Below are 25,525 nucleotides of genomic sequence, written 5' to 3'. Positions count from 1 at the left end.
ACCTTCTAAAACAACTACCACCTGCGTACTGGATGCTTGACATGTGAGAATTTAGGCACATCCTACCATTGTGCTGTGCTGACGTTACTCTGGGTGAGACTGAGCGTTAACTGCAGAATGTTGGTTTCCCCAAAACCAATGCAGGAAAAAGATGCCACTCTGAAAAAAAAAAGAAAAAGAATCACCTGATTGTTTTGATTATTTCTGTGAAATATCTGGCCTATTTCCCAATACGGATTGACCAATAATTGACTGACAAAACTACAGTCACATTTCCCTGTATAGCCTTCAACAGAGCATAGACTGATTCCTTTGCTTTCATTTTGTGTGTGTGGCGCTTTGGTCCAGGCCAAAATATATTTACAACTATTACATGAATTGCCAGGAAATTTGGTCCAGACATTTATATATCTATATAGGCTACCAGTCAGGATGAATTAATTGTAATGACTTTGGTGATGCTCTTTACATTTTATCCAATACTTAATTTTTTAATACTTTATGACCAAATATCTGCGAAGGTAAAGACATTCCCATTAGTGTTTAGTGCTAATTGGAAAATGTTAGCATGCTAACAAGCTGGCATGCTGCAGTTAGCATTTAGCTCAAGCAACGCTGTGCCATGGGTTACACAGAATGCTAGCATGGCTCTGGACTCTTTGCAGACTGTTAACACAGCACAGGGGCTGCTTCAGTGGTGGTGTTGCTTAAGGTCCTGGTGACACAATGAAATATGATCAAGGAAGTACAGCTGGAGAAACAGATCCATTAGTCTGAAGACTTATCAAAGACCAACACTGCATAACCGCTTAAAACTCTGGAACTTATCATGGCAACATAATTTATTTTCTTTTATTTCACCTTTTGCTAGTCTAACAGTTGTGTTGTTTTGTTTATGTTTTTTCCTGTTTTAGTCTGTTTCCATATTTTTGGTTTTGTGTCTTGTGTTTCCTTGTTCAGCTTAGTTTACTTTTGCCAGTACTGTCTCATTCCCTGTTATAGTCCTGTGCCTTAGTTTAGATTTTAGATTCTGTGTGTTTATTATTTGGTCTTGTCTGCTTTGTGTTCTGTTTATCCTTGTCTTAGTCTGTTGCTTGTTAGGTTGTAGTTTATTTGTGTTATTTGTGTTTGTGTTATGATCAGTTTGTCTTTTAGTGTTCAGTCTTCTTGTTTCATGTTCTGTTTAGTTTTCATCTATTGAGTGTTCAGTTTGTGGTCCTGTCTGTTCCCTCAATTGGTTTCACCTGCTTGCCTGTGTCTGTGTTCTGCCTAATTACCTCACGTCCTCCACCTGGTCTTGGTCCCGCCATGCTCGTTACCATGTGTTTAATTGTCTTTGTTACATCCTCGTCATTTGTTGAGTGTTCTGCTCTGTGCTCTGTTCTCCATGCTTGGATTATTTCTCTGTGTTTTGGATCATTTCTCTTCCTTGTTTGGATTTTTCCTTTTTCTTTTTGGGATTCGGCTTTGTCGGGACTCATGCCTTGTGCTTTCACGTAAGCCTGTTTTGCTCATGTAAATAAATATTTTTTAGAACTGCAATCTCCTCACGTGTTGTCTGCACTCAGCCACACCTTGAACCCTTTGCCTGGCTGGAAGAGTTTAACCTCTGACCTCTGAGCTGTGATACCATCAGATAGTTGGACTGAGAAATGTTCTCTACTATCAGAAGTGGGAACATAACAGGAAACCTGTAGCTGAATAGCAGTCATTGTGTTGATGAGGTTTTGGATTATCTGAGTCACACAGATTCACTCTGATAGGTTCAATGAGACTAACATGCACTGTCCCTGGAGCCCTGGAAGAAACATTAGAGATTGTCTCCTGTGCATCAGATGCTCATCTTTCTTCTGACATTGTACCACACACTGAACCACTTGTTGCTCCCTAAAAAGCCATAACAACTACATGCTAATTTAAAGCAATCTCTATCCGTGGGGACCTCGATTTTGTCCCCATGGGTTGGTGTGCATTCAGGTTCAAGTCCCCACTGGGATATAAAAACATGAAACACTCACACATTTTGAATTGCTCAGAGGGAAGATATTATCTCAAGATGTGCTGATACAGACTAAAGGATGAATATATTTTACTCTGAGAATGATGCAATCCCTGGACGACAGCCCTGAAAACCCCTTTGTGAAGACTTGCAGAAAACCTTATATCTGGGGTCTCTCTGTGGTTCACAGACTGTCACTTTCCTCAGTGTGTGGTTGCTCTCTCATGGATGGGTGGATACTCTAGTGACTCAACTTGTAACAGGATGGGAGCAACCACAAGCAAATAGGGTCCTTTGGCAAGTTGCACAGTTGGATTATAAAAGCATATTGCTGGTATTCTGTGAAAATTAATGAGTACAGAATGATAATAAATGAGACATGCTTTTGACTAGATTTACTGTTGTGTTTTGTTGTGAAGCATAGTCAATCAAATTCAGTGCTGTTGTGACAAGTGTCTTTATCTCTGTCATAAACAGAGTCGTCTAACTGTGATTCTATTTATGTAGGACTGCCAGCTGTTAGCAGTCTAAAAGAATAAAAGAAATTTCAGAAAAATGCCTCTGTTTTTTTTCCAACAGTGAGATGAGAAGTTCGATATTAATCTCATGTCTGTGTGATAAATACGTAGCTGGATTCAGGGCGAGGAGAGCCTAGCTTAGCATAGAGACTGGAAGCAGGGGGAAATGGCTAGCATGGGTAAGCGTAAAAAAGCAGGAGCTAAGGAAAAAAAGCAATTACAAAAAAATTAACAAACACTTAACAGCAGAGCGGCTCCTTCTCATCATTCCCTCTTCATCTGTGTGGTCTGATCATGAGTCTATTTGAAATAAATTGCACCCATGACCAGCATTCCTATGACTGAAGGATAAATACCACAGAACTTTGTATAATGAAAGACTATGTTTTGATTAAATTACCCTTTCATCTGATTACATGTACTGGCCTTATGGTGAAAAATGACTTCGGAGGAGAAGAGAAAAGAGGAGAGTTCAAATAACCTACCTACCTACCTTGTAAATGATACAAATTTGAATGATACAAATTACATTTGTAAAGACTGTAAACCAAAAAACTACCAGCAGAAAACTACAAACAACCAAACCACAGCTCCTGCTGGATGTCAAATGTTTTGCAATATTTTTCACAAGGGTGTGAGTCATTTTCCAATGACCCAGAGTATCACATGCCTTCCCAAGCTAAGGGGTTTACCCATAGTCACAGTATAAAACTCCTTTCCTGTAGGCGAAAACTACTTAGAATCATTAAGTCATCAAATGCATTTGTATGTGAGAGGTCATTGAGTGAGAAAAATGCTATGACTGGCTGTTTCACATTCCTTATTGCTTTCGCTTCCTCTATTTGACTTGAATGCTATAATGTAGGCGTGTATGCGTGACTTAAACCTGTGCAATGAAGAAAATCCTACCAGGCCTCCATTTCTTGGTGAAAGATTGAAGTCTCTAGTGCCTCTGACCACATAAAGCGTCACTGATAGGTGTGGTCAGAAGTGAGCTCTTGACTGACACACATTGGATTACGCTTCTACATCACTACGGCAAGGTGAAAGGTTAAATCACTGGAGGTCAGCCAAAAAGATTTTCAGTTACTTTTTAAATAGAAATCTTATTTTTTTCTGACCTCCAGTGGTTGAAACTGTAAAGTGTACAGCATGAAGTGATTGTTGGGGAAACGGAATGAAAACCAATTTAAGTATATCAGTCTACTGCTGTTGCAACGCAATCATCACTATAATTGTAGGATTTCTAAAGGGCCATAACAAGGTTTCACAAAATGAAATATAAGTATGCATGCAGCGAGGAAGAATGTAAATACAGTAGACTAGAAGACTTCATCACAAAATAAGTCCTGGAAAGCACTGACTGTCAAGAGTGGAAATTTCCTTCAGCTGCCGCTGAGTGAGATAGTGTTTACCATCTTTTACATGATGCATTAAAAGTTATACATCAAATGTGCTTGCCAACAGTCAGTATTATCCTCCTTTTGGCTTTGCCTTGCGCTTTAAACTTGGCTTAAGTTCCCCCTCAAGATTTCACAGCAAATAACTTCTCAAAAGAGTTTTGCGGTTATCTTGTTTTGCCAAGCAGCTGTTTCTTGGCCACAAGGGATGAGTGAGAGAAAAGGTCCAGGGTGAGAGAGATGATTCAAACTGAGAGGCACAAAGACGGGAAAATACAAACGAGGAACAGAGCAGACAGACGGAGGGATGTAAAGAGAGCGGTTTCAAACATGTGAGGCCGACCACACTTGCTTGATTGTATCTGTGGCCAGAAGCGAGAAGAGGAGAGTGGGAGGAATAAAACAATTAACATGAACAGTACTCCGGGGAATGTGGGTTTCCTTGACAACAGTGGGCATAGCCAAACAAACGGGCCCTTTCATAACAATTCAAAACAAACAGAAATGTCTCCCTTATTAGCACCCAGGCATTTGTAAAAAAAAAAAAAAAAAAAAAAAAAATAATAATAAGTGGCATCCCTTCCTGTTGTCCTAGAGGGGTAAAGAAAAAAATAGTTTTTCAAAATTCTTCTTAAGCTTCTCCACATTTCAAGTGTGGCCAAACATGGATTATAAAACAGCAAAAACGAATCTGGGATGGTAAGAATACATGTACAGAAGGTTTGGTTTGGTCATAAAACCTCAGGTAACTTTGAAAATGTGAGAAACCAGCAAACTGGCGAGGCTGCAGACCCGATTAGAGTTAACAGGACGAGAGGAGGATGGGACACGGGCAGACCCTCCTGCCCCAGATACTGCTCCAGAGAGAGGGCTGTGTGTGTGCGTGTGTTAATTGTAAAATTGTGTTGTGGGATGGGTGGGGTTTTGTGTTATTCAGAGCACTTTTTGATGAGCCAGCAGGTCCACCCTGAGTCCTGGCAAATGTTTTGATCTATAATCAGTTGCAGGAGACCTTGAACAGGAATTGAATCAAGTTCAATCTAGTTCAACGTTCCATTTGCCTTTATTGTCGAGAGTCAGATGAGAAGATTGATACTTTTTTTGTTTGTTCCCCCCCCCCCCCCCCCCCCCCCCCCCCCAGGTACTTATTTGTTGTTGGAGGGTTGGGCTTATGGGCATTATATGGGGTGGTACTATTACATTATTGTGGTTTTTAAACTATTGTTTTTAAATGGCTATGTAGTGTGAATCACTTTGTGTTACATTGTATTTGTATGAAAAGTCCTATATAAATAAAGATTGATTGATTGATTGATTGATTGATTGATGTCTGTATGGTAAACACAAAGCTAAAGCCTGCAACTAGTTAGCTTAGCATAAAGACTGGAACAGGGGAAAACAGCTGGCCAAGCTCAAAGGAAACAAATCACATTTAAAGCTCACTAAGTAACACGTTATAATTTGTTTGTTTAAAAAGCAGACTATTCACCATTTCAAAGGGATTTTGTACCACACTATTTATTGGCCAGGTGCAGGAACTTCCTGGAGTCTCCACTGTTTGCCTGGTAACCTCACAGTGACTAAAAAACTTAATATATAAATAACATGTTAATTATTGAGCTAAACAGTTTCCCCGTTTTTAGACTTTAAGATATAAGCTCCAAATATTCACATATTTGTCCACATTTGAACAAATTGCTGCAAGACAGGAAGAGATGGGTGGAGGTTGGCTAACTGTTCAGCCATGCATGAGTCCCGACTCACCGCCCCCACCGCTCTTGTTCTTTCTCCTTGTCTTTCTGGTGGCAGCTGAGCCCTGTGAAATCATTACATAGCATAATATCTACCAACAGCTTGCATTTTCAGCATGGGTGGGTCAGAAACAAAACTGGCATCAGACCCACACTCTGCCCACCGAACTAATTCCTCACAAGAGACAGTCACAATAGCAGTGAGGTCACTTTGAATGTAAATGTCATATTTCATGAAGAATACTCACAGCTGCATGATGGAAAATGATGTGATGTGATGAATGCCAAGAGTCATGAGTGTGATCAACCCAGTAAATCAACAGTGTGAAAGTTTGTTTGGGCAAAACGTTGATGTATGAGTGAGATATAATTTTTTAATGAGCAGTTTGGTGGATGCGTTTGTGTGAGACAGAGACAGACACAAAGAGAGAGGAGGGGGAATCTAAAGAATGACTGTGGGTCAATGTTCGTGTGACGAGCAGATCACAGTATTTGCAACGTCTAAATTTTTCTCTCAAACACAAACAAACAGCAGCACACCCGTCAAGTTCCGTTACTATCACTCACTTATTAGTTTTAATTATTATTCAGACAAAGTAAGCAAACTGCCATCTGGGCCTCTAGGAACTTACATGGCCATTTTTTTCTTAAAGTAGGCTACATAAATAAAACTCATTATTGTTTAAAATAGGCTCCATGAATCGATAAAGGAAATGATCATTAGATGCCACCCTATGTGAGTGATCTGCGATACCTGAAGGACACTGCAAATTGTAAAAAAGTGCAAAACCTTTTTTTTTATGCATAAAACTGTAATGTAAAATAAACTTACTTCCTATTGAAAGAGTCGCCTGAAAACAACACGATGAACACCAGTAATAAGTTGGTCACAGGCTCCAGTGATGTGTCACGTGATCGTGTTGGGGTCGGATACACTCACTCTGGATATCCTCTTCGGCAGATGTGACACTGTGATCTCAGACAGACCGGGACCGCACAATGATCCATCTCCTCTGCTGTCGACACGGCTGCTGCTTTCAGACAACTCCAGAGTGTCACGGAATAATTAAAGTCCTCAGTTCTTGATAGAAGAGCCGAGACGTCTCTTTTTTTGCCGCAGCAGCAGCAGCAGGATTGTTCGCCAGTTAAATTCTCATCGTTCTTCTTCACCAGTTAGACTCCTATCGTTCTAGTTTCTCCCTCAGTGGTCAACCACCAGCTCACCTGCAGAAATTAAACCATGAGATCCCGGGCTGCGCTTCCCCGGTAAGTCACCTCTATGTCAGGTTTGTCTGTGCATAACAGGGGGAATTTCAGAAGATAGAAGACGAAGTTGGAATATTAAGCAATGCCTTTAAATGTAATGTTAACATTTTAGTGCTGCAGTAAATAAATACTTTAACCCCTGAAATTAAAGAACCTAATGGCATTTCATTTAGGCTACTTGTTGCATTTGTTAGTGAGTTAAAAGATGCATGCTAAATATTTTATTAAGACCTTATTCTATCTCTGGCTCATTTTCCCATGACTCCTATACTATAAATTGTGAACCCATGTGTCAGGAGAGGAACAGGGAGGAGAAGTCTGTTTAAGATAAAACTAGCTAAAACTATGGCTTGTATCACCCCATATACATATCCATTTACAAAAATAAAGTCTATATTAGTAGAAGAAAATGTTATTCTGCCACTCTTGCAGGCTTTAAGGCCAATCCCTCAGGACACTTGAGGAATTTTCCACCAGAACCTAGTAAGGCCCGATCTTTGCCCTGTCTGACATTTTTGCAGCATTAAAAACAGTAGAAGTTTACAGCTGCCAAATTCCAGCCCAGATAGAAATTCCTTCCCTCATCTCCCATGCTTGTAATTATCCACAAAGTCCACGATGCTGGTCTTATAATGAGAATGTTTTTCATGCAGACGGTAAGAAGGGCCCCAGACTTCCGGTCGCTTTTATCAGAGCCAATTGAGATCTGCAAAATTCTGGGTCTCACTGTGAAAGAGTCAATCACACTTCACCTGATGTCTTCTTGTCCATCCACAGGTTTATCTCCCTCCTATTTCTTCTCTTCCTTCCTCTTGTTTTCTCCTCCTCCTCCCACCCCCAGTGGATTCTCCAGCGTGTCCCTGTGGTCCTCCCACAGCAAACGGAGGCACGACCAGCCCCTCACTTCCTGTCTCCGGCCCGCTTGGATGTCAGTTCCCCCTGTGACCCAGAATGCCACAAGAGGGCCCCTCGCCCGAGCTACTGGGATCTGCGGCATCTTCTGGCCTATGAGACACTCACCTCTAATGGTCAACTTACTGAGACTGCTATTGGGATCTATGGCTACAAGCCGACTTCTAACACCAGTCCTGCCTACTCCTCACTGTCGCCTGGGAAGGCTGAGCGGTCACGTGTCAGGAGAAAGCGACAGATCTTCGGTCATGATGGGCGTTTCAGCATCGCTGGACAGGACTTCCTGCTTAAATATCCATTCTCGGTGGCTGTCAAACTGTCCACTGGGTGTTCTGGGACATTGGTGGGGGACCGTCATGTGCTCACAGCTGCTCATTGTGTTCATGATGGTAAAAACTATGTGAAAGGAGCCCAGAAGCTTCGGGTTGGGTTTCTAAAACCCAAGCAACGAGACACACAGCCATCCTCCTTTTACCTTTCCTCCAACTTCACCAACCATGTTGAAGGTGGCCCTGCTCCTTACGCCCCACCAACCAACGACAAAATGAAGTTCCAGTGGATCAGAGCCAAGCGCACCCATGTTCCCAAAGGATGGATTAAAGGAAATGCTAATGATATTGGGATGGACTATGACTATGCTTTGCTTGAACTCAAGAAACCCCACAAACGCCGCCACATGAAGTTAGGAGTCAGCCCCCCGGCTCAGAAGCTGCCTGGTCGACGAGTCCACTTTTCAGGATTTGATAATGACCGTCCTGGTCAGCTTGTGTATCGTTTCTGTCGGGCCGGCGAGGAGACGTCAGACCTGCTGTACCAGCACTGTGATGCTCAGCCTGGTGCCAGCGGGTCAGGAGTCTATGCTCGGATGTGGGATGGGCGCCGCCAGCGCTGGGCACGGAAGGTGATAGGTGTGTTTTCTGGGCATCAGTGGGTGGAGCGACAAGGGGCATCTCAGGAATATAATGTAGCGGTGAGAATCACACCTCTAAAATATGCTCAGATATGCTACTGGATAAAAGGAAACTTTGTGGACTGCCGAGAGGGGTGAGGAGAAGGTGGAGAGTGAGGATGACAAAGGGGTGTGTAGCTACGAAACCATAGGCCCGCTACATCCTCATACTGCGGTCACAAGAATCCAAACCCCTTCCCCCCCACTTGTAGCACTGACATCAATATAAGTATCAACATGTTGTTTGTTGCCCCCATTCTCAGACATAAAACTGACAGACACAAATCCATTAATGACACTAAATTATGTAAACAGGGCGTGTTCATTTCATGTATGCTTAGTTTTACATCTTCAGTCACATTTCAAAAAATACAAAAAAGTTAGTTACATTGATGTTAACTGGGAAAACATTTAGGTCATGTGGTTTTGCAGAACAGAAGGTGGTTTATCTGCTTCTTGGAACATTTATCTGGATAACAAAGTTATCTGGAAGAACCACAGATCTGGAACATGGACTGAAATAAAACTTTGTTTTGGAACAACAGGCCCTCAGATTACAAAATACAGACTGTTGGGAAAACTGTTTCACTTCGCATTATAGGCTTTTTATTGTGCTAATACTAAAGAATGCACTGTTAAAACACGTTTTTCTGCTGAAAATTTTGATTTTTGTGGATGAATGTACAAGTCAGCTACCAAAGGTGCCAACAGTTTCTCTCCAAACTATCATGTATCTCCTCTCAGTGGACACACTAATTATCTACAAGCATAGTGTACTCAGCTAGCTAAATTAACACTGTTTTGGAAGAACATTCAACTTGTTACACAGAATGATATTAAATAATTGCAGCTGACTCTTGCTAAGGCTGCACATTACTTGTTATGTGAAGCACATTATGTTGAATGTTGTACTTTAAAGCTTAGCTCCCTCTGGTGGCAAAGATAAAAAATTGTAGGTGCAATGAACATTATGCCGACTTAGCCTAGGCCTACATAAGCACTTTTTACTTCTACTCCTTTAAGATTTATGAAATTGCATAATGTGTGTTTCAGAAAATAAAGACTGGGCAAATTTAATGAAATATATGCTTTGAAAAAAAACAATGGTGTCCCATTTTTCTTCTCAGGCTCTTCATAAAACATATCACACACACAATTGTTTCAACACCGTTTGTTTTATTTCAGATGGCAAAAAGCATTTTTAGAAATGCTGTGGCGGAAGTGAACACTGTAAAAAGACGAAATATATGAGGACCAGCTCCTAAGACTTCTCCAGCACCGACACACTGAATAACAGGTTCAACCATGACCCTGAAACTGCATCCTGGGATATGGCACATAGAAAACAAAATTTGCAACTTAATTTGCCAACTTTTATAATTAAGGAAACACAAGTAAGCTTCAATTTTAATTAAAACATGTCCCTTAAATTTAATGTAGGCTAAACGAAGATCAAGTGCACTTCAGGGCAATGTGATCAAGAAGTGATTAGAACCCAAAATATTTTCTAAATATTATTTATTCATCTCTTCTTCAGCTGTGATCTTATGGGTTTCACCAAACCAAAGAAAGCAGACAGAATGTGTGTTACTTGAGGAAAAACTTAACATTCAAGTATGAATTGACATGGACACAGGATTTAAAGCAAACCTTAAAATTTCCTCTTTTTGTGTTATTGAGATATGGGCAAGTTAAGGTGACATAGCAGAACACCTAATAAAACTGACATTTCTTTAATGGTGCTCCATTGAAGGCTAGTGCTACCAACTAAAAAAAACATTCAAGTCAATTCAAATCGACAGCAACATTTAGTTAAAAGTGGAAAATGGCCGCAAATAAAACATAAGTGGCAAGGAGCTGATTTCAGGGCCGAATTTGCAGACAAAGCAAAATAATGCACATGTACGGCTTTTGTTTATAATAAAAAACTCCTCAAACTTTACACTCAACCTGAAACTTGACTGAAGCTGTCAGATTTTAACCCAACAAAAAGGCTTTTCAAGTTGTACTGATTTCTATCTGAATACTGGACAGTTTATCAGGGTGACACTAATGCTTAATACTGCCCGAAGTTATGCACAAACAGCAGATTAGAGCTGGTGAACGAGAGAAGGCCCATTAAGAGAAACCTACTTGAGAGAAAGATGATGTTTGACAAGTGAGACTAAACAGAAAGGCAACAACATGTGAAGCAACCTGTTTGTAACACCATTCTGGTAACTGAGAATACACGAACTGGTAATGAGCTGTCTTCACCCTTTGATTTTCCCATGGAAATGTCACTATTAAACATCCCGTTATCAAATCCATATGAGAGCGTGATGACAATGACAAATATTTGCAGTGGAGAAGAGATTAGGTCCTTGGAGGTACCAACAGAAAACTATTATTACCCACATTTGTTCTGTTATCTACATCCAGTCCATAAAGACAAGGACAAGTGTCATCAATACCATTATGGTTTAAGCAGTCAAGCTCCATAATTGAATAATAAAATTAACAGGGACTGGGTGACCTTTAAGAGCACAAATGTGTCATACTCTATATCATAGCCAGGCCCGGCAGGGTTGTATAACAAGCTAAAAATACACAGGGTCAAACTGTTTTGTTTTTTCACATTTTTGAGTGTGCTTGGAGTTTAAGGATGCATACAGTACCTCAATCCCTTCTCACTTATTGACACCCTGCTCTCTAAGTTTGTAAAGACTGGTTCTGTAACTGCCCTCCAGATAGTCAATGATGACAAACAAGCAGACACTGATAGTAAAACACAGTAGCAAAGTGAATGAGGACAAATACAGCATTCTCTGCAGGGGCAGTGGATAAGTGTACCTAAGGTGTTTTTCCCAGTTTGTAGGAAAGATTTATTCCACTTTGTGGTAATAATCCACGATAAGGCTCAGTTTAAAGTAAGTTTGACATTTTTGGAAATACACTTACTTGTTTTCTGACGGCAAGTCAGAAAGGGAAAATGTATACCACTCACATATCTGCCTTTTAAATATAAAGCTACCACAGGTAGCTGGTTAGCCTATCTGGAAGCAAGAGGAAAGAGCAAGGTTAGCTCTGTTGAAAGGTTACAAAAACCTACTTATCAGTAACTCAAAAGTTCACTAATTAACATGTTATTTCTCCTTTGTTTAATTTGAACAGATATAATTATTTAATTATTTTGAGGTGGTGGTAGGCAGATTTTTTCTTTTGGGCAGAGCCAGGCTAGCTCCTTCCACGTTTCCAGTCTCTGTGCCAACTGTAAGCTAGCTATCTGTTGTCTTCTCATTTAACTCTCCACCAGAAAACAAAGCAGTGTATGTCCCAAAATGTCAACTTTGCTTTAAAATCACCAGGGAAAACATGCTGAAGATGTTGTGACAGTGTTTGTGTCCTGCTGCATCAGTTCCACTGGTCCTAGATTTAAGCTTTAGAAGCCCTCAAAGTTGAAGCAGCCCAATCAGGATTCAGGATCTCAAGTACATCTCTTTCCACTGCTCTGACTCGCTCATGTGGTTGAACTGACTGTAAGAAGACAAGTCCGTACTGTGATTGACCACCTACACTTAAAATATCTTTGGTGAAAGTCACCTCCTGGCATTCCCTGACTTCCCTGTCGCCTAGCAACAACATAACACAACATGCTAATGTCGTCAGTGTGGTAATGCCCGGCGTAACTCGAAATAGTATACAAAATAAATTTTTTTTTTTTTAAATAGGTATATATAAACATTGCATTAAAAATAGAACCGTATCAAAACACAATTATGAGTTCACAGTCTGTCCCTTAACCTCACAGCATGAGAGTTCAGCAACCCTCCGGTCTTCCACTTTGCCAGACCTCCACCCATCATCTCCCCTCCACGTCCAAAGTTCGTAGGTGAGGTCTTACTGTGAAGAGCCTTTACTGCGACTTGAGCCCCAAACTGTTGGAGGACAGAGGGTAGGAGTAGGCTTTGCCCAGCACAATGCGGTCTCGGAGCAGTTTAAAAAGGACATAGTAGTTGCAGCAGAGGATAAGGCCCAGAGACAAAGTGTGGTTCCAGCGCTCAGAGCGCAGCAGAGAGTATAACTGGTACAAAACCACACTGGACTCGATCCAGATCAGCAGGTTCAGAATCCGCAATGGCTTGTGGAACAGGAACTGGAAGACGAGACAGACAGGAAGAAAAGATCAGAAAAGGAAATAATAACAGAGCACACAGAAGTTCAGAGCTAAAAATATTTAATATGCAGGGAGTGGACACTATAAAGTGACTACAGATGAGCGCAACCTTATTGGCCATTGAGGTACTTTCGTAACACTTTGTCTAAAAGAACAAACAACTGCACTTCTGTTGGAGAAAGATGTGTTCACCGTACTTCCGACAGAATATGGTAAGATTAATTTACCAATTACTCTACAACACATTTTGTAGTGTAGGATTGTGCCACTTGCTTTTACTTTTCTGCGTGTAGCAGCTGTAGGTACAGCGTAACCCCTTAAGTTAGTATAAATCCAGCTTAACTCATTAAATATGTGGCTGTGTGATAAAAGTCTACTTTCTGCTGGTGTTAGCAAGAGCTATCTTTATTGCACGTGAGGCAGCACTTTTTCCACTTTAATACGCTGCAAGGAGTCATGGTGTCCTAACTATTTTGTCCTCTCTGAGCATTTAAGTGAATAATGTACAAGTAACATCCACTGTCACTATGGTATAAAGTACAAATACTCACATAAAACCTTGCATGGGAAACATCAGAGGGCAGAGCAGTATTATAGGGTCCGACTGCCTTATACAGACATCGACTGTGTCGTACCAACACCCCCTGAGGCCAAGTGGTACTTTCTGACCACCTGCAAAACACATCAACACCACAGTTATTCACAAACCATTAACAGTCATGTTTTAAACCTCTGTGTGTGTACAAATATGTGCACCGATGGGCCACTCACACATGCTGAGGCGCATTGCTGTACGAGCCATGCTCCAGTTTCTGCCAGCGGCCCAGGTGAGCCGCCGAGCGGTGAAGCAGGTCGCAGTAGCTGGGGGGCAGCAGCTGACTCATCAGCATCACAAACGCATTGATCCACACCATGATCAGATGCTCACATGACCAGCGCATGTCATAGTACTGGGTGCTCTGTGGAAATGAAGGCAGCTAAAAGTTAGCAAGAACACAGGCAAGACTGTAGGCAAATTGAGATGTACTGAAGGGATTGTGGAGCATGAAAACCACAAGTGTCAGATACCAACCTTGACAAAGCAGAGAGGCAGGAAGGCTACGTAGTAAGCACTGAACAGCGAGTTGAATAGCACTTCCTTGATTCGCCGGTTGAAGTCGCTCTTCAGCTCCTCCACCTCTGCTCGAATTAACTCCGGTGTGTGCGATTGTGTGTGTGGTGGGCAGGTGTGAATAGGCATGTGCGTGGTGCTGGAAAACTGCTCTCTGAGGTTCTCTCGTAACAGGAAGAGGAAGTCACGTGGTCGAAAGAATGGGGTCTCTGTTAGTTCAGTCTGCGAGTGGTCGGCTGGGTAATCACAGTCCGCTGGTGCCGTTTGACTTTTCCCTCCCTCCTGATGGAAACAGCAAAGCGGGACGTACACACCAAATCTGGCATTGAAGGATGGCGGTAGGTGACGAGGACAAAAGAACAGGGCAGCGAGTTTTAGTGTCAAACAATGGCAGAAACAAAAGGAGATGCGTGAAGCAAAAACATTGTGCATATTTAAAATGTTGAGACACATTAAAAGAGTGTGGGTCCACAAAGTCCATTTCTATTAGCACACACATAAAAAACAAAACAGACCAACAAACATCAACATGCTCACTATAAACAGCTTAATGTATTGCTATGACTGAGCAGCTGTGTGAATCATTTATTTTGAAAAGGTTATTATCTAGAAAGACACGTGGTGGCCTAAAGGAAAAATCTCATTAGCTTAAGTGTTGTGGTTTTTGTTCATGCTGATAAATTTAGGTTTTTCCTTCACCACTGTTGTGCTAATCAGAGTATTGTGGGGTTCCTGTACGTCAAGAAAAGTAGCCAATTATTAGGGGTAAACCCAAATAGTTGAAAATTTGATGCTTGGACGGGCGGAGCCTGATTTCACTGTCAATCTCGTTATGAAAGTAGGATCATACCTATCTGGCTATATGGTGGAGTTCAATGTCTCATTTTACATAGAACTACTGTTTTTCTCCCTGTAAGTTAATATACAGCCTATTATGGATAAATTTCAACATATAATGCTGTAAATAAAAATGTGAAAAGAAAGAAGATTTTAATAAATCTTTTTAAAGTGCGTGAATTAATCCAAAATTTTAACCCTATGGTAGAGGGCGTTGGCTGCGCTTCTGCTGGTGTTGTGCCGAGTTGTCTGCACCTCGCGGGACGTTCGGATCATTTATCACCATTGATGAACAACACAAAGAATAGTATATCGTTTTTAAACTGGTGGAATAGACCCACCGCACGGCATGATCGTAAAACTCTGTATAAGACCGGTGAATAGCAGGCGAGCAGAAAGAAAAGGGTCAACAATAAGGCTCCGTTTACTGTAAAAGTACAGTGTAAGTTGCAGTGAGTAATGAACAGAAACTATCTCTGCAGCTTCTCAAGATTAAAGCAGAGCTACCGTGTGTTAAAACCCCCCACACTTCTGCTTTGAGACATGGTCTACTGACAAGTTGTACAATATTATCTTGGCATTTAGATGAAGACTGTTGTGGGGGTATTAAAGACTCACGGGTATCCCAGAAAGAGCAGGTTGAGCACAGAGTTGGTCTTGTAGAGGTTGACCAGTGTCCAGCACAGCACCCAGCCACACATGGTCAGCAGGCTGAGGCGAGCAGCGATCAGAACCACATAGCGGAGCAGTGAACCGCTGCTGCTCTGAGACACCTGGATGAGACAGACGACAGCATATCTTAGTTAACAGAAAGACTGTTGCACTGCCATCAGAGGGGTTTGAGTCCCACAGGAGCTGTGTGTACTAAAATGTGTTAGCTGATTGTATAGGTATGTGTGTTTACCTCTGACACTATAGTCCAAACAAGCCTCCTGGCCAACATGACTGTGATGAAGATAGCCAGGTGGTAGTCCATTAGATGAAAGTTCTGCAGGGGCAAACCAGAATTTTCAAATACAAAGGAGAAAAAAAAGCATTAATGTTTTCCATGAAGACATTTTTAAATTGTACATATTAAGTTTGACCGGAAGCTGCCCAATAAAAATCAGTTGTGTTACGTTATGAGCTCAAAATAAAGCGTTGGTGTATGCAGTGGCTGAATGGATGTGTTTAGCCATTTTCACCAGAACTTATTTACTTATTTTTAATAGAGCAGGCTGGTTCTTAAAAAAAAAAAAAAACCACACACAACAAAAACACAACAGATTCCAGATCCATTCTTAAAGAACAGAGCTGATGGTGTGTGTTCTTACAAGCGAGGTAGAGGCAGCAGGGTGGCTGTATGGGTACCACCACACTGTCCTGTAGATGTTTATGTACTGGACAAACAAGGCCACCAGCAAATAAAGAAAGAGCAGGAACTCAAACAGCAGGCTGCTGTCCAACGGCAGCTCGGGGATCTTCGAGTGACGGACTGGCTCTGGAGTAATGAGGGCTGAGAGCGGGGGAGCAGACAGACCCACCGAGTTACTGCTCCTGAGAGAAGACATACACAAACTTAATACAAACACTCAGAGAGATGTAACTTTGATGTAGAGTGTGTTGCAGGTTTTACTCCATTATTTGTTTAGGGATTGGAATGTCACAATTGTGGAAAGGTGAGTCCAAGGTGATTTGTTCAAATGTCTTTTTCTGAGGAACAGTCCAAAACTCAGATATTCAGTTTACGATTATATAAAATAGAAAAAAAAGCTAATCTTCACAGATGAAAAACAGGAACCAGAGAAACAATTCATTGATTATCAAATTCAAATTTGACAATTTACTATTGTTCTTTCGTTCGACTAATAAATTAAATTTAGAATGACCAAACTAAGATAAGTTAAGACTAATTTAAATGATTTAAAGATTAAGATTTCTGAATGACATGCAAAATATATAGGTAAAAACAATGCTACAGCATTTTTGAAGCATGTCTAAATATAGTTTCTCAAACAATTTCCACCTACGTGGACAACAAAGGCTTACAGTCACAAGATCTACACTGTAAATCAAGTGTTGGTGTACAAATCTTCAAAGTGTGGGTTATCAGGTGAAACCATTTAAATTCATCACCTGTTCCTGAGGCCTGTACCATTGCCAAGGTTGCCTCCAACGAGAGTCTGCAGGGATGGCAGAGCAGAGCGACTTAGTTGCTGTCTGCTGGGACCCCTGCGACCTCCTGGCATGGTCGCCAGTTACCGTGGCAACCAGTGACGCCGCCCACCAACCAACAGGTGCTGCAACTCCTCTCCTTTTCCTCAATAAGCCACCATGTATAGCCAGGCCACTGTGGAAGAAAACAAAAGACAAGACTGAGTAAAAACAAGAACAGTAAACCGATCATAAAAAACCCCAAAAAATAACAACTCCGGTAGAAACAAGGAACAAAAAACCAACAAGCCTGAGGCCTGATCAATATTTACAGTACTACAGCCTGTAGTCAAATTACGTACAACGTACCATGGTACACTACACATGTAATAACTGCAGTGAAGTTAATTATGGATTATTTCCAATGAGGTACTTCTCAGTTCTATTTTGGGGTTTTTTCCTTCACTGATTTTATTTGTTATGTTTTCTTTGCTGTCCATATCAAGTTTATTTGTCAGTCAGCATTATAGCGAAATGTCTCGTAATCATTAGCTATCTGAGAGGGGACATAACTAATGCTTAGGTTTCTAGTATACCTTAAGGGTATATTAACATATTCAGAGTATCTTTAAATTGAATGTGTTTAACAACACATTTTGCTTGAAGGGAATGTGATTTACTGTGGAAATGTTTGCAAAACTTGCAGTGTTCATGCTACGCACAACAATGTTAACATACTGTGCCTGAAACAACATTTTATACCTCCAGATCTTTATTGATGTTGAATAATTTGGATTAAAAGCAGCAAACAGATATGGTGGCGTGTCCTTGAAAAGGCCACAACAACTATGAAATAGCCTTACTAGGTCAAATTGGTTTGGTGTGTGAAATCTGTTTGCAGCATGAGAATCTGCTGCATTTTCAAACATGCAAACACACCCATGTTTATTCAAAGATCAAAAAAAAAAAGAAAAAAGGATGGACTCAGCACCAAATAATTTGTCTTGTTTAGCACTGCTTTAGTCAGTCCTTATCAAACCTACTTCACATTAAAGGCATGACATGTTATCATGACATAAACCATGTCAGTGGTACATTTCAACCCTCACAAACCTGTCAGTGTTTACCCCAGGAAATTAGCCAGCAGAGGTGGTGAGCAACCCATTTCTTGTTTTATGATCAATTTACTTAGTGGATGATAAAAAAACAACAACAGAAACACTCATTAAATGTATTGCATTTGTTGAAGGGCTGCATGATAGGGTAAAAAATAAAAATCACATTACAACAATTTAACAGATATTATGATTTGCGATGATGACTCCCGATCAGGGGGAATTTTCATTTTCACTGCAAAAAAAAACTATTAAAACCATGATGTGACAAACGTGTTTTCTTACATCTAGGCATTGCAGCCCTACAGTACTTAATTATAATGCCATTTTGTCACACATTTTACATTTATCAAAATATTGCCGTTTGCACTATTTGAATATTGCAATTTCGATAATAATTCGATTAATTGTGCAGCCCTAGGGCTGTCGCGATAACTGCAATCGTGAAATAAAGCGCTATTGACAAGCCAATCGCAGTGGATGGCAAGCAGCCACAACAACCGCTATATTCACACCTTTCTGTTTTACACTCCAGTGTGTGCTTCAAAAATTCGACAAGCAATATGAGTGCCGTAACTGTTCAAGCGTAGGGACTGTCCGTGACCTGATTTCAAACTTAGTAGATGTAGGTTTTGCCACGTTTTATGCTGTTTCACCGTTTATTTTGAAGGTTAGCCAACTTGGCGACAATCTAATGAGTGTGTCTGTTGTTTTTTTTATCATTCACTAACTAAATTTTGCTATACTAAAGTTCCACAAAGTGCAGTTGTTAACATTATATGGAAGCCCATTCTGCTCCACACCGGCATGTGTGTTCATGTGAGAGAGTGTGTGTGCGTTGCTGCTGTATGTAAATGTACTTGATAGACATGCCCTGAATGTAATGATATAACTACGTGTGAAAAAGACATGGTCAAACTGCAGGAATTCATTTGCCTGGTAATGTAACTTTGACTAGCACCCAGCAGCTAGCTGTCTCAGATCATAAAGCTGCAGTTAGTGGCTTGCTGGGCTGTGAGGTGAGATCCACAGATACATATTATTGCAGTAAGTGACTTAGTTACAACAATAAATCACAGCAGGGGAAATTTCTGCACCATGACAACTCTACGCAGCCCTAATTTGTTGTATAAAATATCCTTTGCTCTTATGTTCTGAATGGCAAGGTTTTATTTCATAAAAGTGAATTAATTTGTTAGAGGTTGATTCTTTCAATACACCATAATTAAATACATTCTGGTTTCCTTAGCCATTTGTGACAGTAAACTGAATTTCTGTGTGTTCTGGACTGTTGGTCAGACAACAAACTTATGTTGGCTTTTGTGAGGTGTTACCTTATGATTGTTTTAAGGGTGTAGCTCGTATCAGACAGTGACACACCTCTCAGTATATTGCAAGACAGCTCTACCACAAACTACAGCCTCTGAAATGATCACACAGTTGAATCAACACCTCTTTGAAACTGCTTCAACATAAACTAAACATTATAACCTTCATGAAGGTAGGATTTGTGACCGGAATAGACTGTGTTAGTTTTAGCTAGCTGTACCTGATAAACTGGCAAATGAGTGTACATAAACTGACTAAGTAATTAGCTATGCCCCGGAGGTTTCACCTCATAGAAACAGTTCTACTTATCACCAACGCCACCAAATCGGAGAACCATCCCAATGCCTTCCTTGTGGCAACACTCCGGGCTAATGTCAAACCACTGCTTAAAGTAAACAGAGCGGTCACCAATCTACACCTTATCCAGAGTATGAAACCTGCTTAAACTCACATGGGGAAACAATCTCTTGGAGGCGTTTGTAGAGGCACGCATATATCTAGATGAAATTACTAGTGAGGAGTATGTTTTTTCCATTCAGTGCTAGAGCTGACAGCAGACACTTTATATAGAACAGTTTTACATGTCCACTGATACTAAGTGACAGCCTGCTATCCAAAACACTATCTGAGGAGGATACCTCAACCTCTTCTCAACTCCCAGACTCCAAGTTCAAATCAGTACTTGCATCCTTTCTAAATGCTGATAATAGGATAACTTGTCATAGCAGGAAGCACAGGTGTAACATACATACACTAATAAATATATATATATATATATATATACATACATACATACATACATACATACACACATATACACACACACAATAATGGCTCTTCAGTTATGCCGGTGAGCCAGCATAAACAATACTGACACTCCTACATGGTCTGCAGCCATTAATCGTTTCGTTATTGATTACACCTGGGCTTCTCCTGCTTCCACATGTCAAACCAACTGTTATAAGAAACACCAAACTGCTTTCGTTGTTTGTCACTGGACACATAATACCAATTTCATACTCATTATCTTTTATTGTAAAGATGAAGGCCTTTTTAAATATTTTTTTGTTTCCTCAGTCACTGTGTTGTTTTTTTTAGACCAAACATATCTGCTTTTCTATTCACAGTGTCAATGTTTTATGTGTATAGATTGTTTTGATTAATCAGATTGGGCTATTATAGTTGCCTAGAGCCTTGTTAATAAAAAGACAATTGGCATTATGTGATACCAAGTTTATAATGGACTAATTTAATTTGAAGAAAATACAAATACATTCTCAGGATTTAGCCACTCATGTTGTATTTAAAGTGAATATGATTGGCTTTTGGACTGTTGGTCGATGAAAACATGCAATCAGAAGACGTCATCCATCTTGGGAAACATTATTCACTGTTAACTGACATTTCAGATGTATCAGTAATGAAAATCATTGTCAATTGCAGCACAATTATGTTTAACACACTATAGAAAAGATTTATTTAAACTGGAAGTTAATCAGAACTTAAATCCTGAATCCTTGATAAATATTTTCTAAATGAATGTATGCCGATTTCTTTTGTATGTTCAAGGTTGGTATGACATGACCAGTTAATTTGTTTCACAGCAAGATGTTTTAAAATTTTAAAAACTACTTGCTACAGTGCAAGCTGAGAGAACTAGGGCTGCAACAAACGTTTATTTTCATTAATAGCTCAACTAACCGATGAATCATTTTACCTTAAAAAACAACTGCTGAAAATGTCCGATGGACTTTCCCACAGCCCAAGATATTCAGTTTATTATCATATCAAAATTTTTACTTGAAAAGTGACAGAAACCATTAATCAATTATCAGTTGCCTATTAATTGAATAATCAATTAACCTAAAGAGAAACATTGTTAAGCTTATTGCAGATGGCTGCATCCATCTCAAGAGATTAACTCCTGATACATGGTACAGCTTTTGACTTATCGGCTACAAAGTAGACTTGAATCTACACGACAGAAAAGTAATTGTCATTTAATTTGGTAATCAATCATTTTTTTAGGTTCCAGTTCTCAAATGTTAGGATTTGGTCTGGTTCTTTGTCTTGTATGATAGTAAACTGGATATTTTTGGATTTTAGACTGCTGGTCAGACAACGCAAACACTCTGGAGATGTCAACTGAACTCAGGGAAATGGTGGTGGACATGTCACTATTTTCTCACACAAGCTAATCCTACTGATTGATTTAGCAACAAAATAAGCCTCAGATTAATCTATAAATGAAAATAAAGTCCCATCTGTGCTAGTACAGTTGTAACAGAACTCTATAATAAACCATTTGGTAAAATGTGGTTGATTCAAAACGTACAGGGCCTAATTTATCTTTTCACCACTGCTCTGTGGGTAAAAAAGTCCCGCCCACTTCATCAGCCAGTGATAAGCCCTTTACACGAAACACAAACCAGTGCCAGATAACATCCATCCAACCTCAGATTGTATCAACATTTCCTTTATGCTGATATGGCTTATGATATATGATGGAGGTGATACTACAGCACTGTCTGTGGCCAGTGTGAGGGTCCAATATTATAAAGCTGAATCTTCAACAGGAAACAACCGTTATCACACACACACACGCGCGACTAAAGAGACAAAAAGTGAAAAGAAGTAAAAACAGGAACTGTGAAATAGAGAAATCAACTAAGTTACAGTGGAGTGATTGCGCGACGGTATATTGAAATTTTGTAGAAGTGCAACACGTTTATAGTTTTTACCTCACCACAAGACCTCTTGAAAGTGCTGAAAAAGCGACCAAGCAAGAAACTGGAGAAAGGTGTGCGAAAATGAAGTTGCTGGTGGGTTTGTTGGACTGAGGCACTTTGTTATGTTATAAGGTGGGCTTTTTTCCTTTTTACAGAGACTTGCTAAGACATGCACTGAAGCTGCCTGTCTGAATTATAACATCAGGCAGCGTTGTCATTTTGTCCACGGCAGAAACTTGGGAGCACTCAATTTTAACAAATACATTAAAAATAGAAAGGTGTAAGCTTGTAGCTAGCAGGCAGCTCGCAGATACAAAGCTAAATAGTTTAAAAAGCTCTCTAAAGCCACAGTTACTCACACAACATCGACAACATACGCGGGGGTGAAGTGAACGAGGATGCATCAGTCAGTTGTGTGGCGTCCAGACAGAACCGAGCATTTCTCCGCCTTCCAGCTTCAATATGCCCGACTGCACTGGTGTGACGACGAGCTACGGCGGCACCGGCGAAGCTGGAGGGTCGCTTTCTCTCCGGCTGTAAACATAAAACGGCTTTAAAAGTTAGCACTGGGCTTTGGGAGCAACAGTGTAAGTGCGTTGCACAGAGACCGACGTGGCAAACCCGCACCTCCTCTCACTGCGACGTCATCAGAGCGCGACTTAAAGGAAGACTGCACAGTCGCAGTGACTAAACAAACGAGCAGCTGGTCTTGAGTCAGCGCTGCTGTCATCCTCCCAACTTTTCTTAATGATTGTATTAAAGATTGAATTAATTATTAATTAAAAAGTACTGGTTACCAAAAGAATATAGAGTGTGTGAACGACAGGTGAGCTGGAGACAGAGACGCATTTTGTCCTGAAATTTCATAAATATATTAGAACATTTTGAGAAATTCCATCTATTAATTCTAGATTTCAAAGAACTTGAAGATTAACAATAAATTAAGAATAATCCTAGGAAAGTACAGACGACAAACCTTTCCGCCAAGTATGTGGCCCTGTGTCACAACCTGAGGGGCAGCCACTGCCAACTGTGGCAAGTTAGGCTACATATTGTACACTTTTATTTGTAGTTTATGTTATATGTGTATTTGCTTCTTTTTTTAAAAACTTATAACTGCTTAATTGAATGGTATTAAATTTTGTTTCTTGTTTTATCTGATATTCACATGTAAACCTTTTGATTTTGTTGCGAATTGCTTTGGCAACATTGTTTAACTTAAACATTCCTGCCAATAAAGCATATTGAATTGAACTGAACTATCAATGACTTTAACTAGCAGATAACAAAATAACCAAATGTAACTTGCTGAAGGAGCTTATAGGCCTACACATCATTTTACTAACCACTCTTATTGGGAACACCACTCAGTTGCTAGTTTAGGTCAAATTAATGCAAACAGTTCTGCAATAAATGCTACCTTCATCAAGGTTATAATGTTCAGTTTTTGATTCAGCTTCATTTTGGAGGCTGTAGTGCTGTTAAAAAATAAAGCGAGGTGTTTCTGATATTTAGTCTAGCTTCACTGATATAAATAGGTAAAGAAAACATTAGAAACACAACACCACAAATTACACCCTCCAAAATGATCTAAGTCTTTGGCTCTTTTGTTTAGCTTCTCTATAAATGTCAAAAAATATAGTGAAAAGTGCCTAAAATGTCCCGGAGCTTGTTTTAATTGACCAACAGCTCGAAACCCAAAGAAATTCAGTTTATGACCATATTAAGCAAATCCTTACATTTAAGAGACTGGAACCAGCTTGAAAAAATTACCAACAATCAATCACTTACTAAAATTGTTTCCAGCTTTTTTTTGTTGATCAACTAATCAATTATTAAACTAATCCTTTCAGCTCTACTCAGAAATACGACTTGAGCTGCTCTGTTAGACAGTTCACCTCTGTTGTGACAGCAGACCCTACTACTATCAAGAGTCTTGTGAAACTAGGTTATGGTTATAATAACAGAGTTCTGAAAAGAGGTATAAAGTATTCTTTTAACAGGGTCTATAAAGAATAGAAACCAATTAAGTATAGGCTATTTTAAGGTTCTGAATCTTGCGATTCATTCATGCAATAGTTTTAATTTGGACTTTGTGCGTTTAGTATTTGTGTTGTTTGTCATGATTGGCTCTCACCCGTTCACCTGACTGCTCCATATTCTTGCATGCTTAACCTGTTGTTTCTGTTGTTTTTTACAGTTACACACACACACACACACACACACGAACACACACCCACACACACTTTTGTTTACATTCTCATGGGTTGGGCCAAATATTGATGGCTGCTGGCTACTTTTCAGTTTTGATAGCCAGCTATCAACACACTGACAGTGATGGTTTTGTGAAATAAAGGCTTCACTTCGTTAAATAAAAAACCTTTTTGTTCTACATTAGGCCTTGGCTCAGAGTCTCAAAACAAACTATTGTCTGTATCTGCTCTGCATGTGCAATGATGATGTTCTCATTGTAAAATGTGTCATGCAGCTCCCAAGACAAGATAATTGTGTTTTGAAAACTTTACACCCATTACTGAAGTCAAAGTCTAAATGGTAAGTAGAACAATAAACAGTTTTGTTATACCCCAAAGGAAAAAATGTTTATTAATAAACACACACACTTTAATTCCATGTGTAAGAGATTTTTAGTTCAATGTGTATTTCTGAAACACAGTGATATTAGCAAAAGGGGAAAACAGAAACCAGGTAAGTTTCTAGAGCTGTACACTGAAAAAAAATAGAAATACATTTTCATATTGTGCTGCCACTCATAATTTACAAAGATAAAATGAAATAAAGCAGGAAATATTCCCATTAAAGAAGCTGGAATCAGATAATTTTTCTTAACAAATGACTCAAACCGATTATCAATTAGTTGCCGATTAATTTAATTGTTGACAACTAATCGATTATTTGTTGCAGCATGCAGTTTGAAAATATCCCATAATGACCGATTGACAGGTGATCTCTGTGCAGTGAAGAAATGCCACAACAATCAGCTCTCAGCAACAAACATGAAGGCAAAATAAGTTTAAGGGTTAAAACACAGAAGTGTCCCTTAAATGACTTCTGACTATTTGACTTTACAAAACTTTGCACTGTCTCCAGAAGAATTAAGATAAAGCCAAAGTCCAGCATAGAGAGGCTGAGTGAATGTGGTCTGGACTCTGTGGAGACCTGGTTTCAGAGATGCTGTAGAAGGACAGAATACCTGCACTGTGATCCAGGTACACTCCTACTCTGGAGGGTTGAGGTGCTGAGAGAGGAGTTTGGACATTGTTGTACCAAAAGTTACAACCGTTGCCGTCAAACTTTAACGC

The 25,525-nt window shown here is 40.0% G+C and overlaps 2 protein-coding genes across 3 annotated transcripts; one reads left to right on the top strand and one right to left on the bottom strand.

Moving 5' to 3' along the window:
* Positions 1-6,594: 6,594 nt before the first annotated feature.
* Positions 6,595-9,888, top strand: LOC119890841 (serine protease 23-like). The gene is made up of 2 exons (XM_038702278.1): positions 6,595-6,934; positions 7,712-9,888. The coding sequence occupies exons 1-2, from the start codon at positions 6,909-6,911 to the stop codon at positions 8,892-8,894; spliced, it is 1,209 nt and encodes a 402-aa protein (XP_038558206.1). The 5' UTR covers positions 6,595-6,908; the 3' UTR covers positions 8,895-9,888.
* Positions 9,889-10,039: 151 nt separating this feature from the next.
* On the bottom strand, positions 10,040-22,838 carry tmem39a (transmembrane protein 39A). Of its 2 annotated transcripts, none has more exons than XM_038702276.1 (9): positions 22,565-22,838; positions 17,015-17,228; positions 16,213-16,435; positions 15,804-15,887; positions 15,518-15,672; positions 14,024-14,381; positions 13,723-13,910; positions 13,503-13,623; positions 10,040-12,930 (listed from the first exon to the last, which is right to left on the bottom strand). In XM_038702276.1, exons 2-9 carry the CDS (start codon positions 17,125-17,127, stop codon positions 12,691-12,693), a joined length of 1,482 nt encoding a protein of 493 aa, XP_038558204.1. In that variant the 5' UTR covers positions 17,128-17,228; positions 22,565-22,838; the 3' UTR covers positions 10,040-12,690. The 2 variants fall into 2 exon arrangements, with proteins under 2 accessions (XP_038558204.1, XP_038558205.1); XM_038702277.1 differs by having other exon boundaries at positions 22,583-22,838.
* Between the last annotated feature and the right edge of the window lie 2,687 nt (positions 22,839-25,525).

This window comes from Micropterus salmoides, unplaced genomic scaffold, assembly GCF_014851395.1.
Source record: "Micropterus salmoides isolate LMB-PRFRI ecotype aquatic unplaced genomic scaffold, ASM1485139v1 Ms_hic_scaffold_6, whole genome shotgun sequence".
Lineage (NCBI taxonomy): Eukaryota > Metazoa > Chordata > Actinopteri > Centrarchiformes > Centrarchidae > Micropterus > Micropterus salmoides.
This window is presented reverse-complemented; position numbering and strand designations above follow the sequence as displayed.

What these genes read in the sequence shown, in the direction of transcription:
- LOC119890841 (XM_038702278.1), top strand. Translation starts at nt 6,909, where the DNA reads ATGAGATCCCGGGCTGCGCTTCCCCG. An exon ending in TCCCGGGCTGCGCTTCCCCG is followed by an intron (nt 6,935 to 7,711) that starts GTAAGTCACCTC and finishes GTCCATCCACAG; the next exon opens with GTTTATCTCCCTCCTATTTC.
- tmem39a (XM_038702276.1), bottom strand. Translation starts at nt 17,127, where the DNA reads ATGCCAGGAGGTCGCAGGGGTCCCAGCAGACAGCAACTAAGTCGCTCT. An exon ending in GGTACAGGCCTCAGGAACAG is followed by an intron (nt 16,436 to 17,014) that starts GTGATGAATTTA and finishes GTCTTCTCTCAG; the next exon opens with GAGCAGTAACTCGGTGGGTC. An exon ending in TTTCCCATGCAAGGTTTTAT is followed by an intron (nt 12,931 to 13,502) that starts GTGAGTATTTGT and finishes CTCGTCTTCCAG; the next exon opens with TTCCTGTTCCACAAGCCATT.